Source organism: Suncus etruscus, chromosome 6, assembly GCF_024139225.1.
Source record: "Suncus etruscus isolate mSunEtr1 chromosome 6, mSunEtr1.pri.cur, whole genome shotgun sequence".
Classification (NCBI taxonomy): domain Eukaryota; kingdom Metazoa; phylum Chordata; class Mammalia; order Eulipotyphla; family Soricidae; genus Suncus; species Suncus etruscus.
In genome coordinates this window covers 90,297,827-90,314,120 of record NC_064853.1, presented here as the reverse complement: position 1 = coordinate 90,314,120, position 16,294 = coordinate 90,297,827, and the positions used below count along the sequence as shown (strand labels likewise).

The 16,294-nt window shown below is 34.2% G+C and overlaps 1 protein-coding gene and 1 non-coding gene across 2 annotated transcripts in view; one reads left to right on the top strand and one right to left on the bottom strand.

Moving 5' to 3' along the window:
- Nucleotides 1–16,294, top strand: part of CCDC39 (coiled-coil domain containing 39) — a 47,906-nt gene that overhangs the window by 21,379 nt on the left and 10,233 nt on the right. Inside the window, exons 10-13 of the mRNA XM_049775910.1 lie at nt 1,030–1,224; nt 2,615–2,779; nt 6,240–6,377; nt 9,379–9,587. Of these exons, the coding sequence (XP_049631867.1) occupies nt 1,030–1,224; nt 2,615–2,779; nt 6,240–6,377; nt 9,379–9,587 (707 nt within the window). The remainder of the gene's footprint in view (nt 1–1,029; nt 1,225–2,614; nt 2,780–6,239; nt 6,378–9,378; nt 9,588–16,294) is intronic.
- Nucleotides 12,205–12,311, bottom strand: LOC126012934 (U6 spliceosomal RNA). Its single transcript, XR_007497276.1, has one exon. It is a non-coding gene; the product is annotated as a U6 spliceosomal RNA (small nuclear RNA).

Genomic DNA, 16,294 nt, shown 5'->3' with positions numbered 1-16,294 from the left:
CTATATAGTCTCTTGTTTCATCTGTGATTCATTGGTTGTAAAGGCAAATAATTGTGCTTATCTCAGTGAGGAGCATACAGAGAAATTAATTCAACTTTTTTCAGGTGATAGCTTTCAAAGATCTTAGGTTGAAAAGTCTACCTAAGATCGTGAGGCCAAATAACAGTGGGCATGTGGGCCTCCTTTATATTTTTTAGAGGATTGAGCATTATAGGAGACCAACTGAAGAAAAGGAATAAGTTACATACAGGGAAGTGATAATCTTGTGTTGAGATCAGCACCTTCTGGCTCAGAAGATCTGATAGTTAAATTTTTCAAGTTGGCTGTCAAACAAAACACAGATGCAAGTGTCATAGTACCCACCTTTATAGGACTTTAGGTTTTTTAAACATTTGGGTATAGCTTATACTTTTAAATTTTCTTACAATTGCTTACAACTATTAATATATAGAGAAAATATTGCATACTGGTCTGTCCTGGGGTTCTTTTAACAACTCTGTATTTATTGGAATCATGTTAGTTTGCTTAAATGGTTACTCTCAATATAGTCAATTTTAAGTTACTACCATAATTTTATCATAGAACTGGTCTCTTTCCCTAAATCTGTTATCTAATAGAAAATTGGTGGTTAAACATTTACTTGATCATTGTTGGATAGTTTCTGAAAGAGATAGGAAATTTGGATGATGGGAAATCTCAAGATTTAAATAAATGTGAATTACAAGTTCTGTAACACTAGTATAGATTATTTTCTGAGTATATGAGTGGCATGACCAGTTTTCAGTAATGTAGGTGAGATTACTGAATTGACAGAGCAAGATGATAATGCAAAAATAGAAAACTACTACTTGCTCTACTAGGAATAGAATATCACGAGCATTGGTGATTTGTTGAAATTGTGGGAAATTGTAGTAAGAGCATTATGTTCTTATGAGGGGTTAACATATTGTTATTAATGAGTTTTTAAGTTATGTTAAATAAAATATCTCAATATATTGTAGTTCCATTAATGACTATTTTTCTTATCAGGAAGTGCATGTCCAATTGAATATAGTGAAAAGTGTGCTATATAAGAAATCTCAGGAACTACAGGCTGAGCAATCAAAAGAAAAAGCTATTGTCTCAGAAATTAAAGGGACACGTTCTGCTCTAAAAAACTTAAATAACCAGTTGCGTAAACTAGATTTCGAAACCTTGATGCAGCAAGAAATTATGTATAACCAGGTAGGTGCTTTTCTTTATATAGTTTTATATTAATTAATTAATTATTGTTGCTATGGTTAAGGTACTCTGTCATACCTATGTTTTTAGCATCTTAAGGAAATATATTAATAAGCATGCTATGGTGTTAGTAATAGAATGATGGATTCTTTAAAACACGAATTTTTGAACATTTAGCACTGTGATTTACAATACTGTTTTTAGTAATGCATCAGGTATGTTATATTGTTAACAACATCACTACCAGGAGACCTAACTCTAGGTCTTCTCATCTCCTCAGAGCCTCTTTTCCCTTAGCAAACTGAGTTCATAGATAGCATCCCTAACCCCAGGCCTGTGCTCCTAAAACTGTTTAGGAAGATCCTACTGTGCATTTGCCCTGTAGAGCCTCTAGCAAAAGTCTTTCTGCGGCTTCTGTAGCTTTGTTCCATTTTGGACCAGCTACAAATCACAGGAAGTCCTTCTTTTCTATTTTGTCCTGCCACTCAAAAATATTTTTTTGTTTATTTAAATTTAAACAAGTAAGAAGATGGGGATTCTGGTGAGGGATAACAATGCTTTAAAGGAACCTATCTATAGCAGTTAGACTTGAAATAAAACTAAACAAGGAGTTGTGATATCTGAAATTAAGAGACTATATATAGGTTCTTAATTATATAAACATAGACTTTCTCACTCCTGCCCCTAGACCAGTAGGTTAGAATAGCTTTTCAGTTTTATATATTCTTTCTCATGTTAAATTCTTAATCTCTCCTCTCTTTACATCTCAATTTACCCATTTAATAGTCTCAGTTTCTCAGAATTACAAATGCTAAAAGATAATTTAAAATAATTCTTTAAAAAGAATATGAATATAGAGTCTTTCCAGACTGAAAATTTGACACTTTAATAATTTTACATCTCTTAGAAAGTTTATGCTAATAACTCATTTGTATGATGATCTAGAGAGATAATATAGTGAATAAGGCACTTGTCTTTTGCACATGGCCAACCCAGGTTTAATCCTCAGCATCCCTATGGTCTCTTGAGCACTACCTGGAATAATTCCTGAGAGCAGAGCCAGGAGTAGCTCCTAAGCTGTGCTAGGTACATAAAAAGGCATTTTCATGAACATCTATGAATTCACTGAGGTTTCATCATTGTAGAAGAGTAAAAATTTTTCTCTAGTGGCTTTGTTATATTTTCATAATGCTAATATCACTATTATTTCCTCTGATAGTTGAAAATAGTTTGTACTTTCTCCCTTTGAATAAAAGAATTTATGCTATAACTTATTGAAGGATTAAAATGACTTTAGTAAATTATGACACTTGGAGTATAATTTTTATTGTACTTTTGTACTAACAGAAATAGTTTTGTTTCTTTCTGCTAATTAAGAAATAACTTCTTACAGGATTATTACATTCAACAACTGGAACGTAGAATGTCAAGGTTAAAGGGAGAAATTAACTCAGAAGAAAAACATACCCTTGAAACAAAACTTGTTGAACTCAAAAAAGTGTTGGAAGAGAAAAAATCGACATTTGACCTTTTGGAAGCACAGATTGAGAAGCTTCATGTAATTTTCCAGAATGTTTTATGTAACAAAAATTCTATTTGGTTGTTTTGCTCTAAATTAACCATTTCCCTAAGACTTTACATTGGAGAGTCTTATTTTCAGACAATCCATATATATAAAAATACCTATACCTATTCTATTCTATTCTATGAGAATCTAATGTCATTATTGATTAGACACTTTATAAGCTAACTATATTATATGCTTTTAGTATTTCATTTCGCTTAATCCTCATCAATGTATAGTGAAGATGTTATTATTATTTGGGGGTAAAGGTAGAGTAATTTGTACACAATAACACAGATAAGAGAGAATTAGTATATTATCCCTGGCCCATGATACCTTAAAATTCTTAAATGTAGTATACGATTTAAAAATTGATAGTATCAAATTTTCTAGTATGTATCTACAATCATTGATTGCCTCTATCACTGAAATGTATAGAAGAAGCTACTCTCTTACGACATATTTTACTTTAACTCTTTAGTGACAATATTTCAAATAACTGAATTTTTTAAAGGAAAATGTTATTATTTATCATTAAGTATTATATTATACTATGGTAACATAAAACCTATGCTAGAGGAAACTGTCTATCACAAAGTCTATGTTAAAATGTAACTTAGGGGGCCAGAGTGATATCACAGTGGTAAGACGTTTGCCTTGCATGCCGCCGACCTGGGACAGACCTGGGTTCAATCCTCAGCATCTCATATGGTCCCCCAAGCCTACCAGGAATGACTTCTGAGCACAAAACCAGGAGTAATCCCTGAATCCCTGAGTACCACGGTGTGGCCTAAAAATCAAAAAAAAAAAAAAAAGTAACTGAAAAGTAAGAATGAGGGAGTAAGAGAATGAGTCTAAATAAGAACTCTGACTAAGGTGAACTTGAAAGGATTGAAGGGGAGCCCCAAAGTGTTTAAACAATTTTGAAGCCACTGGAATTTTTAAAACCAGTGATCAATATCTTCTAGTGGTTTTCGAGAGTATTGCTCTGAATTTTTAGTTTTGAGGAATTTGTGTTCCTATGGAATATATATTTTTTAAAGTCCTTTATTAGGTTTATCATCGATGGGACTACTGAGAATTCTGTTTATGGGTGATTGAGCTTCCACTGTAACTTTACCCTGTCCTCTTTCTTTGCATCTTTGTTGTCATAATTAAAATTAAAAAAAAAATTAAAAAAAAAGAAAACAGCATATTGTGAATAAAAAAGATCTGGTCTTAAATGTAAATGTAATACTGTACTACTAATTTTTATTTTATTTTATTTATTTTTTTGGGGGGTTGGCGCTCAGGGGTTACCCTGGCTATGCACTCAGAAATCGCTCCTAGCTTGTGGGGACCATATGGGGCGCCGGGGAATCTAATCGCGCTCTGTCCTAGGCTAGGTCTTGCAAGTCAGATGTCTTACCTCTAGCGCCATCTCTCTGACTCCGACTGTACTACTATTTTAACATTTGTGATTTTAGTTTTCTCATATAATAAATTAAAGAACAACATTATTTTGGAATAAAGGGAAATATAGGAGAATTATGTCTTAGCACAGTATGTATAGTCAGTACTGTTTTGGATTATGTGGGGCACAAAGCCGCAGGACAATAGTATGATTTTTGTTCTTGAATGTGTCTCTTGATCCTGAGTTGATTTGTATCTGTTTTTGCTGTTTGGGGATGGTTTCAGCTACCCCCTTTTAAGTACACTAGAGTGTGCTCTTGTTTATTATTATTTTTTGGAACTTTTTGTTTTAATAGAGTAATATATAATATAAGAAAGTAAATATATAAGGATATTAAAAACACAATTAATTTTGTTACCCTTTTTGGGAGAGGTGATTGTGTCACACCTAACTGTGCTCAATGTTACTTTGGCTCTATCGATGCTTGGATCATTTCTGGTGGAGCTTGGGGGAATATTTGATGCTGTGGATCCCGATTGGCTTACATGTGAAATAAAGCTCCTATTTCGTTGACTTTTTTTTCTCTCTCTCTCTTTTTCTTTTGGGGGGGGGCAGGCCTAGTGAGCTCAGGGATTACTTCTGGTTTATAGCTCAGAAATCGCTTCTGGCTTGGAGGACCATATGGGACATCCTGGGTCAGCTGCATGCAAGGCAAATGTCCTACCACTGTGCTATCGCTCTGGCCCCTATTTTGTTAACTTTTTAATGAGCCTTCTTAGAGCATTCAATTTCCAAATTATTATATATTCTTTCTTCCAAGGCCCATCATTTCTTACTTAGCATAATGGAAACAAACTTCTTCTGGTTAAATAGTATAGTACCTTAAAGGAAACAAATTTCTTCTGGTTAAAATTTTTCTGGTTAATTTTTGTTGTTGTTGTTCAATAATTTCATTTTTAGAATAGTGGGTAGAGTGCTTGCCTTGCATGCATTGGACCCAAATTCAGACCCCAGCACCCCATATGCTTCCCAGAGCACTGCCAGGAATGATTGCTGAATGTAGAGCCAGGAATAAACCCTGAGTACTACTGAGTGTAGCCCCAAACAAACAGAACTCTTATTTTTTTTTGGGGGGGGGGTCACACCCGGCAGTGCTCAGGGGTTACTCCTGGCTGTTTGCTCAGAAATAGCTCCTGGCAGGCACGGGGGACCATATGGGACACCAGGATTCGAACCAACCACCTTTGGTTCTGGATCGGCTGCTTGCAAGGCAAACACCGCTGTGCTATCTCTCTGGGCCCAGAACTCTTATTTTTAGAAATTACAGTTTTTTTTGTTATTCTCTTGCTGCCCTTTGGTATTGAAGTATGACCTACATATGCATTCAGTGGAATGAAGTATTTTCTAACATTTTCTTCTCTAGCACTGTAATGATAATAACAATGATAATACATAATGATTCATAATACATAATACTCTGCTATGTGCAAAAACATTGCTATATCTCATTTGATAGAAACTTCTTAACATTCCCTATGAACAAGTAGGGTGGGAACTTTTATATACTCAATTTTAGAAATAAGAAAACCATAGATGAGTAGGATGTACATTATGATTGGCTACATCTAATTACAACCAAATGGTTCCATAGTTTGTACTATTAGTGAGGATCTTTTACTCTCTTAGACTGCTGTTGTGTTTACCCTTCTGGAACTTGAGTTGAATCAAAAAAATGAATCTCCAGAATGATGAACAGTAAACTGAGCTCCTTCTTCCTCTCTATCTCCCCTAAAAGATAATCACCTATTTATTCAGATTTATTTATAATTATGCATAATATTTTCCTCTTGAATTCAGATTGAATTTTAAAATATCAATAGGAAGTAAAAATGAATAGAATTTAATATGAGTATCCATGTATATGAGAAATATTACAGCATAAAGAATAAGATTTACAAAATTTGATTATAAATATGTAATAAGTGTTAAGTTTATATGAAATACATTTAGTGGTATGTATTTATATTGTTTATATGTTTATGTGCCTTTAAATTTTTACAGAATGATCTTTACTTTATCAAAAAGTTAAATGCTAAAAATCTTGATGAAAAACAGGCCCTCCTGACTAAAATAAATGAACTAAACCTCTTCAATGACACATCAGAGAAGGAACTTAAAAAAACAAAGACCTTAAAACAGGTATGATGAAATCATACATATATGACAATCTTGATAAGAAAATAAGTCACTGACATCTCTGAATATAAGAAAATGCATTAGTGTATATTATTTCCTTTCATTCTTTCAAAGAAAATTGGCATTTGTATTTAAAAATATATTAGTGAGCTGGTGTGATAATTCGGTGAATTAGGTGTTTTTTCTTGCATGCAGCCAACCTGTTTTCTGTCTCTGACACCTCAGAAGGTTGTCTTAGCTCTCCCACCATTAGCAGGAATGATCCTAAGCACAAAACCAAGAATAAGCCCTGAGTACCATAGTGTCTGGCCTAAAAATTACTTAAATTAATTTAAACTTTAAAACATTTTTAATATAGACCATGTTTTCAAAAGTTAAATATTCCTTAAAATGTTTATAAGGCTGAGGAAATGCTGTATAAGATGCTGGGTTTGATTCCTGGTACTGCATATTCCTGCAAGCACCTAATTGAAAGTAGTTCTTGAATACCACTGGGTATGGCTTATATATATGTATGTATATATGTATATATATGTGTGGCTTATATGTATGTATGTATATGTATGTATATCTGTATACATACATATATAAGCCACACATACATATATATGTGTGTGGTGTGTATACTCATCCTAGTAGAAGATTTTTATATATAAAATATATTATATTAGAGTATATAAAATACATACATTTTGTTTTGGGGCCACATCCAGCTGTGCTAAGGGCTCACTCCTAGCTCTGGGCTCAAGAGTCAGTACTGCCAGAACTTCAATGACCAAGTGCAGTGCCAGGGATTGAACTGGGGTCAACCTAAGTTAACATATAAAGTAAGAGCTCTACCAATTGTACTATCTCTCTATCCTTTAGGTTTATATATTTTAATTGCTTTTAAATAGGAAAAGGTCTTCATATGTAAAAATACTAAATGTCATATAGTAAGAATTGTCTTTAAATTGTAATTTAGTTTTTATTTAGTATAAAATCATGTTTTATTTATCCTACCCCATATTTAATTTTTTACTTTAAATATCATGGTTTGCCATAGTTGTTTATAATACATTTGTTTCTGCCATTTCATGTTCAAACACAACCCCATCACCAATGTAAAATTTTTTCATCTGGATTTGCAATCCATTCTTAAGTCTGCCCCCTTGACAGGCACAAAATAATTTACCTTATATTGCTTGTTTACAGTTAAGTTGCTTATATTACCTTATATTTCTTGTTTATAACTAAATGAAATTATTTAAAAAAACTACAGCAAAGGAAAATTTGTGAAAATCATTATATATTGCTATGGGGCCATTACAGCACTCTCTCAAGGTTTACTAAGCTATTTGTTACTAGTTTAATCATTTTGTTATTATTTTAACCTTCGGTGACTTCTATGTTACTTTAACCTAATTTGGTGTGTTCCTATGAGGGGGAGTGCATTGAAAAATTTAGAGGTGTCACATTGCATTCCAAGTTCTGTGGCTGGTGATGGCAGCTGTAAAGTGTGGTTATGGTACTAGGCTTTCTGTAAGCATAAAATACTAGGGTGAAGTTATCTGCGTTCACTCTCACAAAGTCCTGAAGACCTTAGCCCAAATACAAGCATACCTAGAGTTTTGGTAGGTTAGACATCTCCTCAGAGATCAGTGGTCAGGCAGTGAAGTTGGTGTGGTGGCAATTATGGGTTGTGAGTGCAACTGCCAAGACTTTGGCAGACTGGGGAGTCCTGTGTCCTCCTGTCTCCTGGGGACTGTCCCTTCTCCTGAGAGTGCTCCACTTTTCAGCTGCAAGACCCCTGTACCCATGATTTTCTGAAGCTTGGATTAGATCTATTTAGAGAATAAAATGAGTGTCTAGAAATGGTTGATGAGTGGAAATGTCAGTGACTGTGAGGCATGGTTATGTACCCCATGTAATTTTATATGTGAAAATTTCTTTGTCATTTTGAAAATCAGACAAATGTATACTACTTTTAGTGGATTTATTGGCTTAATCTCTTATAATGTTTATTTACTTCATCTAGAACATATATTTTGGTACATATAAGGTAAGTTACATAACCTTTTTATTTGTTTTTGTACTACACTTGGCTCTGTATTCAGGAATCACTCCTGGCAGACTCAGGGAGACAATCTGGGTTTTGGGGATTGAAACCAGGTTTGGCACATGCAAGGCAAATGCTCTACCTGATCTACTATTTTTCTGAACCCCAGGTATATAATCTTTTTTTTTTCCTTAAGGAGATATAATTTTCTCTAAAAGTTATTTCTGGAATAGTAAGCATTGTGTTTTGAAGTACTTATTTCTGAGCTTTTTATAATACTGCACATACATCTATTTGTGTACTTTTGTGTCAAGTACGTTTTTGTAAATACAGAATATATCCATAGGACTTGATGTGTTTTTTGGATATAGTAAATTTCAATTTTGCAATAAAATTGTAAAATAAAATTTGAGTAAAATTTTAATAGAAAATTGAATTACAATAAGCAACTTGGAATAACCATAGATACATTTCCTTTTGTTTTACTTTTTATGAATAAATAAATTCTTTGAATCATATTTTGGGACACATAGTTACAAAGTTGTTTATTATTGCATTTCATTCATACAATGTACCACACCCTTTACCAATGCACATTTCTTAAAATTAAAAGGAAAGAAAATAAACCAGTGTCATGACTACTAATAGGCTAATTGTTAAGAAAAAAATTGTATTTTGAAATTTGAATTTTATTTCTGATTTCTGGCTATGCCAAGCAATGCTCAGGAGTTACTTCTGGCTTAGTATTCAAGAATCCCAAGGGGGTTGGGGGTGCAGGGTAGGGGCAAGGGGAAGGTGCAGGGAAGAGGTACCATATGTGATGAGAGATGAGTATTTGTAAAGCAAATGCTTTATGCAGTATTCTTTCTCTAGCCCCAAGACTGAATTTTGTACTAATACAAAATTGATTTTCTCATTTTGCTTTAGATATAATTATTTCAGTATTTGTTGATGTTATTTTTATAGAATTTGATGATAGAGGATAATCTTTTAAAACTTGAAGTGAAACGTACCCGAGAACTACTTCACAGTAAGGCAGAAGAAGTTCTTTCTCTGGAAAAAAGAAAACAACAGTTAATCACAGCTATGAAGGAACGAATAGAAGAAATTAAGGTTCACAAAACAATGCTTGCATCTCAAATACGATTAGTTGATCAAGAACGGCAGGGCATAAGGTAATAATTGTAATCATACTATACTGCCAACAAATTATGAAAAGTTGGGAAGTTGATATTAGAAAAGCTGTTCCCCCTTCACCTTGGTTGTCTATTTTCCATTCATCTGAAAACTCTCTCTCTCTCTCTCTCTCTCTCTCTCTCTCTCTCTCTCTCTCTCACACACACACACACACACACACACACACACACACACACAAACACACAAATCCCTTTTATTTCCCCTCAGTCTTTGGGCAATTCTAGCAAAATTTGGGGTTACTCCAGGCTCTGAACTTAAGAATCTCCTGGTGGTGTTCAGGGGAACCATATGAGATTTTGAAAACTATACTGGGGTCAGTCACATACTAGGAAGCACCATATCTATTTACTACTTCTCATTTTTTAACTGTTGCTGATGCTGGCTCTATATCAGAGTTCCTCAATTTCTATTGTATACAATTATCTTAATTTTTGTATATATTACTTGTTGATAAATATATGTTTCTAGTATTTTGGCTATTTCTGCTAAATTGCTATAAACACACATTGCTCTTGATATTGTGCTTCTTTTCTCTTGAAAAATAAAATATATCTAGGGGCCAGAGAGATAGCATGGAGGTAAGGCGTTTGCCTTGCATGCAGAAAGATGGTGGTTTGATCCCAGCATCTCATATGGTCCCCCAAGCCTGCCAGGAGCAATTTCTGAGTGTAGAGCCAGGAGTAACCCCTGAGCACTGCCTAGTGTGACCCAAAAAGCAAAAAAAAAAAAAACAAGAAAGAAAGAAAGAAAGAAAGAAAGAAAGAAAGAAAGAAAGAAAGAAAGAAAGAAGGAAGGAAGGAAGGAAGGAAGGAAGGAAGGAAGGAAGGAAGGAAGGAAGGAAGGAAGGAAGGAAGGAAGGAAGGAAGGAAGGAAGGAAGGAAGGAAAGGAAGGAAAGGAAGGAAAGGAAGGAAAGGAAGGAAAGGAAGGAAAGGAAAGGAAGGGAAGGAAGGGAAGGAAGGGAAGGAAGGGAAGGAAGGGAAGGAAAGGAAGGAAAGGAAGGAAAGTAAGGAAGGAAAGGAAGGAAAGGATGGAAAGGAAGGAAAGGAAGGAAGGAAAGGAAGGAAAGGAAGGAAAGGAAGGAAAGGAAGGAAGGAAGGAAGGAAGGAAGGAGAGAGAGAAAGAAAGAAAGGAAGGAAGGAAGGAAGGAAGGAAGGAAGGAAGGAAGGAAGGAAGGAAGGAAGAAGGAAGGAAGGAAGGAAGGAAGGAGAGAGAGAGAGAGAAAGAAAGAAAGAAAGAAAGAAAGAAAGAAAGAAAGAAAGAAAGAAAGAAAGAAAGAAAGAAAGAAAGAAAGAAAGAAAGAAAGAAAGAAAGAAAGAAAGAAAGAAAGAAAGAAAGAAAGAAAGAAAGAAAGAAAAAGAAAATATATCTAGAAGTTAAATAGTGGTCTTATGTGGTAGGAACAAATGACTACCTGTTTTAAATTAAAAAACACTTTTTTTAATTACTAAAGTTATTCTTTCCCTTCTCTGTTTGGAAGCTATTTACAACCTAATTTTAACTATTTTGTTGCGTTATTTTTAAATTACAAAGAAACTTTGATGTTCCCATTTATATTCATATTACAGATTAATTAGCTCCTATAACTACTCCTTTACTAAGAGGGATAACAAGACTTAGACTTTTATTCTATAACTCCCTTTGCACTACTTTCATACTTTTAAGATAGAGCTGGGGAGATAACTCAAAGACCAACAGTATATGTTTTGCATGCCAGTTGCTTGAGCCTGATATACTATACTCTTATCTTTCAGAGGCTATTACTTAAAATACTTTGTATTGAGTCCTGCCTGGAATTCTCAGGGACTCTGTGCTTGAGAGACCAGTTGGTGCCAGGGATCAAACTCTGGCCACTTGCAGTCTAAGCATGCACTTTTCTAGCCAAACTATCTCTCCAGCCTTTATTAGATTATGTTTAGTAGTTTCTGCTAGGGTCTATTCTGTTGTTACTTGTTTTGCTCTTTTCATTCTTGTTGCTAGTTTTCCATAAATGTCTGATAGCATTTATCTGTTATACTTGTACTAAATAAGCAATAATATATAATTATTAATATAACTAGTTGATCTGATTTTCTTTTGAAATTAATATTTTGAGTGAGGAACTTTGGGAGCCTCCCCCACTGTGCTCAGGAGTCATCCTGGTGGTGCAGTGGGAAGAACATGCAATGTAAGAGCTTGAACATCAAAGCATCCATTAGCCCAAGTATGCCTGCTTCAAAAAGGCATACTCTTTCTCAATGGGAAGAGCTAGTTGTATAAGCTGTGAGCTAATCTATCCAGTAGGAACCTAAGGAGTTTGTACTTTTAAGAGTTTATTGTGGGCAATGAAAATTTCATTCCTATATGGAATTCCATTTTCATTAAATTGTATTGCTGTGGAAACTTAGAATTACAATAAGCTCTATTTTACTTTATACTTCATCCCAACATAAGTGATAAAAATGATGATCATTTGGAGGTTGTCACTAATGCATAATAATTTCTGCCATTATATCTGCACACTTTGAAAAGTTGAAGCATGTATCTCTGATGTTCTATAGATATTCCTATTGTCATCTTGTTAACAGTCTCAGAAACTGCTCTTGATCTTTTTTTTTTAAAATATGGAACGGTTCACGAATTTGCGTGTCATCTTTGCGCAGGGGCCATGCTAATCTTCTCTGTATCGTTCCAATTTTAGTATATGTGCTGCCGAAGTGAGCACTGCTCACTTCACTGTGGGATTTTCTACAGATTTCCTTGATGGAACATGACTTATTTTTGTTGCTGTCAGTCTTATTTTTGGGTTCTCTGTGTGTTTCTCCATCCTTGCACTGCCCACTTCACACCCTGCTATAAATGTTATACTTTTATTCCATTTCTTTTCATTTTTAAAAGTCTTCTTACTTTCAGATTGTTAAATGATTACTAATCGTTTTTATTTTACTAAGGAAGATATAATACTTATGCTCAGTTCATCATAAGTTGAAAGGCCAATAAGTTTTGTCTTTTATAGTCACATAAAGGATAAGAAAATATCTTTTGATAAAAGATCAGTTAAAAGTAATTTCTGTATAATACTTGATACTGAACAGTTTTATCATCAAATTTCTTTAGAGTAGTAGTAAAACTGGTAATTTGAAATTTTTTTTACCGTGCTTGGTGGACTCCATTGCTGTGGTAGGGCCTATGTTGCCATCAGTATATTCCAAAATATCTTATACAATATAAATTTTCCAGAATTAAAGAATTTTATTTTATGTTATTCTGCATAGTTAAGACCTTAAATTTTGGGATCCAATTCTCCTTGGGTTTCTTTATTTATGATGACCTGAAACAAGGTTTTCTATGTATTCTGTTCTGAGCTTTTTCTTTTTCTTTTTCTTTTTTTTAAATATGGAACACTTCACGAATAAACAAAGTTGATGAGGGGGACTTTTAGGATTATGGTTGTATAGAACTCATGAATAAATTCTACTACCTTCTAAAACACAATTAAACACTACTAGGAATTAATTACTAGGAAATTAAATTATTTAAATTAATTAATTAAATACTAGGAAATTCTCAGCAACTCAGTTTGTCTGAGGAACCCAAGTATTTGTGTGTCTGAAGGTCGGGGTGTCTAGGAAGTATAAAATTGAAGGAGTGTGGCTCAATTGAGGAAGGGGTTCCTAATGTGGCAAAGGATGGCATCAGTGTCCAAAGCTTTTGGCATCTCTGATTATACTGAGCGGGAGACTGAAACTGGACATTCTAATCTCTAATGTCAGTGAATCACCTGGTGGAGGGGAAAAACTTGCTGGCAGAATCTGAACACTGGACTAAAATCAGTCCTGGTGTTTGTGTTAGAAGCAGCCGGACTGGTTGAGTCATTTCTCACTATGTCTCTTGATCTCTCTTAGGTAATTGATAGTTCAGTGATCCAGTGATAGCAGTGAAGTATAGAATACTTGCTTTTTAGCATGGACAGGGATCAGTTGTGTCCAGTACATGTTTAACAAAATACATTGTTCTGTCAAAATCAGGGAAAGAGATGGATATTATATGAACATCAGAGGTCAATGCATCAAGATGTAATGTCATCAATATGTGGGCACCATTAAAAGTATACCTAAGTTTAAAAAATTATTAACAAACCTTAAGGGATCCACTGACAATAGTCATAATAATGGTTGGGGAACTCAACACAGTACTTCTAGTACTTGGCAGATCATTCAAAACTAAGGGATAAAACAAAAGCACAAGGACAGAAGGACATTAAATGAAGTAATCAATGAGGTGGGCTTTATAGGTGTAGATATTACAGCCTATAAATAAATGTTCCTCTCGAGTGCACAGGGGCCATTCTTTAGGATGAAAATATTGGGACACAAAAGTATTCTTAAATATGAGAAGTTTGAAATCCTATCCAATATTTTTTTGTAAATAGAATGGTAACATGCCAGGAATGAGAAATAAAAGACAAATAGAAAAACCTCAACATATAGAAACAAACTTATGAAAACTTCTTGGATTAATCACAAAATTAAAATATAAATACCTAAAGAAAAATAAAAATAAAGAGAATGGTCCTTAGATTCTATAGTCTGGGTTCAGCAAAATATAATTAAAAGAGAAGTTCATTATTGTATAACCCACATAAATATTCAAGAAAAATTTCAAATGAAATAGCTAACCTTTCCTCTGAAGAAATCAGAAAAGGATGAACCAATATAATCAAGAATAAAAGTTAAAAATATAATATACTCAATCAATGAAACCAAAGAGCTGGTTCTTTGAAAAGTGAAAATCTTGATAAAAGAACCAAAAATGAAAGAGGTAAAGTTATACCACTTTGGGTATGTACCAGAATAATGTGAAAACATTAGTGCAGCTTTATTTACAATAGTTAAAATATGGAAGGATATATATTTTTTCTTGGGGGCACACTAAGTCATGCTCAGACCTTTCTCTTGGCTTTGCACTCAGAAATCTCTCCTGGTGGTACTTGGGATACCACATTGGATACCAGGAATAGAAGCTGGCAAGGCAAGCATTCTAACTGCTGTACTATCTCTCCAATTCATTGAAGTCAATGTTGATATGGCTGAGTAATGAAGTGGCACATTTATACAGTGGAATAATAGTTAGCTATATAAAGTACAAATTTTTCCTTTAACAGCAAAAGGAACTCAAGGGACTGACTTAATCAGATTTCACATAAAGACAAATCAGTGGACATTGACAGTATCAGCTTACCTGAAGAAAACCATGAGGACAAGATGGAAGGGTGTGAAACAAAACAAAACAAAACAAAACTGCTGGAGAGATTCTTTCAATTTGGGACAGAGGATAATAATCACTTTTATTTTAATTGCATTGTTCTCAAGATCAGTAAGATAGCCATATTTCATAAGATTAGTGGACACTGTTTTCAGCTATTCAATACATTACCTTCTTGGGGCCAGAGCGATAGTACAGTGGTAGGGTGTTTGCCTTTCATGTGGCCAAACCTGGACAGACCTGGTTCTATCCTTGGTATCTCACATGGTCCACTGAATCTACCAGGAGTGATTTCTTTGTGCAGAGCCAGGAGTAACCCCTGAATACTACTACTGGGTGTGGTCCAAAATCCAAAAAACAAACAAAAATGCAAAAAAAAAAAACCCCAGAAAACTCAAAACATTACCTTCTTGACCATGTTGAAGTGTACAGTTCAGCTACTTTAAGGAAATTCACATTGTTGTGCAACAGAACTTCAGGATAATTTCATTTTGCAAAACTGAAACTCCACACTCATTAAAAGAATTTTCATTTTTCTAGATCTTGGCCACTATCATTTTACTTTGTCTCTATGTATTTGATGATTACTAAGATCTATCCTATAGGTCACATTATAGGTGTTTTTTGTTTGTTTGTTTGTTTGTTTGTTTTGGTGTTTTTTTTTTTTGCTTAACTTATCTCACTTAGCCTAAGGCTTTCATCCATATAACATGAGAACTTATTCTACTAAATACTGAATAATGTCCAATTGTTATTATATATACAATAACTACTTTTTAAATCTGTTGCTGTCAGTGAACATTAGTTGCTTCTAGCCTCTGGTTATCTTGAGCCAGGCTGCTGGGAACATTGATATTCAGATAACTCTTTAAGAACCTACTTTATATTCCTTTGGCTATATAATTATAAGTGGAATTGTGGAATCATATGGTACTTCTGTTTTCAGATTTTGTTTTGCGTTTGCTTCTATTTTTAGGAACTGCTTGCTCTACTGTTTTTCATAAAGCCTGTCTTGTTTTGTTTTGTTAACAGTGCACAATGTTTCAAATTTATCACATTCTTATCAATACTTTTTTCAGTAGCAACCATCCTAATTGATGGGAGGTGAAATTTAATGGCCATTTTCTCTTACATTGAACTAAATGATAGTTCTCCATGAACAAATAAGCAATGTTTGAAATTGAAAAAATGGTGGGAGAGGTAGGGTGTTTGCATTCCGTCAAACTGAATTGGACCTACTGTACCTCATACAGAACCCCGCCCCACTCCCGCCAGAAGTAATTCTTGCATGCAGAGCCAGGAATAAGTCCTGAACATTTCCAGGTGTAGCCCTAAAAACAAAACAAAACAAACAAACAAACAAACAAACAAAAACAGAGGTTAGGCATCTTTGCTTCTTTTTGATAGTTAAGTGTGAGGTGTCTTATCTGTGATGTAAACAAG